Source organism: Mytilus californianus, unplaced genomic scaffold (assembly GCF_021869535.1).
Source record: "Mytilus californianus isolate M0D057914Y unplaced genomic scaffold, xbMytCali1.0.p SCAF_9, whole genome shotgun sequence".
Taxonomy (NCBI): domain Eukaryota; kingdom Metazoa; phylum Mollusca; class Bivalvia; order Mytilida; family Mytilidae; genus Mytilus; species Mytilus californianus.
In genome coordinates, this window is record NW_026262745.1 from 7,749,269 (window position 1) to 7,752,917 (window position 3,649).

Consider the following 3,649-nt stretch of genomic DNA (forward strand, 5'->3'; position numbering starts at 1 on the left):
TTGTGTCACTGAAATTATTTGTATGCACTGATTGAAATAAGACAAACATGTGTTTATAACTTCAAGGTTCACACACTTAGTTACTGCTTATATCACTGCAGATTGAAAGATTGTTTTTGAATTTACACGAATATTAAATTAATCCAAGAGAAATTGGACTCTTAAAGTTGAACTTTTTGGCGTAAGTATACATAGTCTATATATTACAACTTACCCTTTCGGTTTAAATCCAAAGATTTCTTTCGCTTTTTCACGGAACACTTTGTTATATGCAGTATACCATACGAAGTTGAGCGAATAATTTGAGTATTGAAATAAATACAACACCGACCAAGCGACATCCTTCCTTGCGTTATTTAAATCATCTTTAAATTTCACATAAGAATCGTAGATGAAGTAAACACTTATAGGGACTGTAGAGAGTAAAAAGTATGCGCTGTTAAAAAGTAACATTCGAGTGAGTTTCTTACTGAATTGTCGTCTATTACCTCTTCTCCTGCTACATCGTGACTGAACAACGGAAGCGCTCCTAAATTCATGATGTCTCTTTAAAGCTCTATAAATAAATACATTTAGAATCAGCATTATTAAGAAAGGCAACGCAGATAAAATAACAATATCTATATATACAAAAACAAATTCACCGAAGTTGTGGTATTTTTCGTTTAAGTCATCGCATTCTCCATCTATTATTCCGTTGGTCCAGAAGAAATGCAAGTCTATCCCTACTAATATGATAAAAAGAATTAAAACAATGAGGCATGTTTTCTTCATAGTTGCTACACGCATGTATAAAAATGGAAAATTTGTTTTGAGAAATCTATCAATGATCATACAAACAAGAATCCATGAAGAGTACTGCATAGCAAAATAAATCACAAATAAATTGATTTTGCAGCTTGCATCTGACAAAGTTCGGATGTCTATTTCAAAAGCATAGTTAATCCAATAGCGTAGAAGACCATCTAACAAAACTGTTATATCCGTTATGGCTAAAACGACTAATAAAAACAATGGCGTCCGTCGCCAAAATCGCATTTTTCTCAGAACAGCAATGCTTAAACAATTTCCAAATACTCCAACAAGAATTAAAACGGGCGACACATACGTCCATAAGTAACTTTCAACTGAGTTTAATGTGGAGACTTCATCAATATTGAAACTTTGTTCTGAAGCGTTTGAATTGTTGGCTGATGTGTTAAAAAGGTACAGAGATCCATTTTCATTTTCGTGAAGTGTCTGCAATACTGTGGTCATTCCTGTTGTATTGAACAAGGTTAGATATGACATTCTCTTGCTGGAACTTATAATGTGTTTCGTAACATTCATAATCGCCGTATATCACATTTTCTCTGTCAACAATGTAACGTTACAAAATAATAAGCCACATCGTATTAAGGTAGAGTTCACGTGTGTTTCTAAACTGAAATCTCGCATTGTTTTAATAATGTCCTCAAATATTGTAACAACCCACGTGAGTGTACTCCAAATTAGTTACAAATGCACACTGTGCAACTACTTAAAAAGTTCGTGGAAGCCTATCCATTTAAAGATATAGAGTGGATGAAATGAAATCATGTATTTGGATATGATATAATCTTGTTGATTACAATGTCATTATCTAAACTATGAGGACCCTTTTATCAAATTTCACATATGCCAATCAGGAAGTGTTCTTAAACAAACATAGGTCTAGTCATTTTTTTCCAAATTTTTCAAGATCGATTTATTATGTTCCCGTTTATTTCAAGTCTGTATACATTTCAGCAAAGAGACATATTTATGCACTTGTACTGACAAACCTTTTCATACACTGTCCGTTTCAATGTATTTTTTCAAAGCATATGAGATAAGATGGATAAATATAGAAACCGAAAACAGCGTCTACCTTTGAATAGTTTTAAACAAATGTGTATATTGGTCATTGAAATAACACTTTAAAACAATTCATTGTACAGATGTACCCTTAAATTCAATGTGAGTGAGCGTGAATGGTTGACTAAGAATATTTCAGAGTTATTGTCTTATTTTATTTTTACAATGTGTCCGTCCTATTATTATGCAAAACGCGGGATATGATGTATACTTTCATAAAACACAAGTTGTTTATAATTTTTTGTTCTAGGATAGTCGAATATTCTATTTTTATTCATTTATACAGTAATCAACTTTTCGCTCTATCGAATAAAGTTTTTACTTCATGGTTCTTAAGTGTTGTTCACCTACCATGAGGGTGTGGATCGTGGTTTGCAGAATAGAGAATAATAGGGAAAAAATATAAAGAATAGAGAAAAATGGACCAAAAAAATAAAAAATAGAGAATAATGAGGTTTTAAAATATAAAGAATAGAGAATAATGGCCTCAATATTTAAAGAATACAGACATGATGGACCCCCCATCCAGACCCTCTACCAAAAGTAATTAATAATGGTTAAACACGATAACAAAATAATTGTCGGATTGTAAGTTTTATTTTAAACCTTTGTTATCATTAATCAGTAAACTTGTACACTGAAAATAATACGAAACAAAAAAAAATCTACTGACAAGAACCCCTGGTCATGACATAATAAAACGAGACGACCTATATATATACTTTTTTCTGATAAACCGCTGTAGATACAAAGGTACACAGAAGAACATAAACATTATACAAAAATACAAAGGTACATATGTTAAGGAAATATACAATAATACAAAGGTACATATATTGAGGAATATACAATAATACAAAGGTGCATATGTTGAGGAAATATACAATCAATACAATAGAGATACATAGATATGATTACATGATAAACTTGTGCAGTGAAAATTAAATGGAAGACCTTAAGGATGAGGGAGAATGTTAATTTAGAGAATCCACATCATCGTTCCTAACTCTAATAAACTTACACAAAATTCTAAGCTTAGATTGTTTAGATGTATTTATAAGTTCCCTGCACTTAAGAATATTACAATTTTATGTGATTTTTTTTTTATCTAACTAAAGTATTCTTTTTTTTCTGTTGTAAAAAGTTGCATTTGAGGAGATAATGGTATTCATCACCAATATCGCCATCTTCACATAAAGGGCATGTCCGATTTTCTCTTGGGATATAAGACCACCTCCCACATTCTATTGGCAGTTTATGATTTACAATTCTAAAATTTACAGAATGTAAACATATCTGTGTCACTTACAATGTAGTACATCGAAATACTTTTCAGTTGTAAACGATTCTTTAAACAGTCTGTCATTCAAATGCTTTGCAGAGATTTCTCCTCTTGAGTAAATTGGTCTTCTAACGTAGTTTTAACAATTCGCTTAAGCTAATTTACATCACAAAAAGTTTGATATGTCCTTATAAAGGAATGTCCACATTCGTTTAGGATGTTTTCTATGCTTTGTGGCCAAGTTGATCGTAATTTGTTTCAAGTGCCATTTGAGTCATTAATTTATAAACAATTGAGCACATTTTTGTCTCTTATCCGTTTAACTACTTTGTCAAATATAAAATAATTCTTATTTTAATATCAAAATCTGCCTTACTCGCTATAAATCATACAGTTAGGTGTCGAAGACTTAACGTGGAGTATAAGTTAAACAAATTTCAGATCAATTTTTTCAAGCACATCATTGTTACAACAATGTACCAAATCCCCATA

General features: G+C 31.3%; 1 protein-coding gene across 1 annotated transcript; it reads right to left on the minus strand.

Moving 5' to 3' along the window:
- Positions 1-210: 210 nt before the first annotated feature.
- Positions 211-1,257, minus strand: LOC127715768 (psychosine receptor-like). The gene has a single exon (XM_052221915.1). It carries the CDS (start codon positions 1,255-1,257, stop codon positions 211-213), a length of 1,047 nt encoding a protein of 348 aa, XP_052077875.1.
- Positions 1,258-3,649: the final 2,392 nt, after the last annotated feature.

What these genes read in the sequence shown, in the direction of transcription:
- LOC127715768 (XM_052221915.1), bottom strand. Translation starts at nt 1,257, where the DNA reads ATGACCACAGTATTGCAGACACTTCACGAAAATGAAAATGGATCTCTG.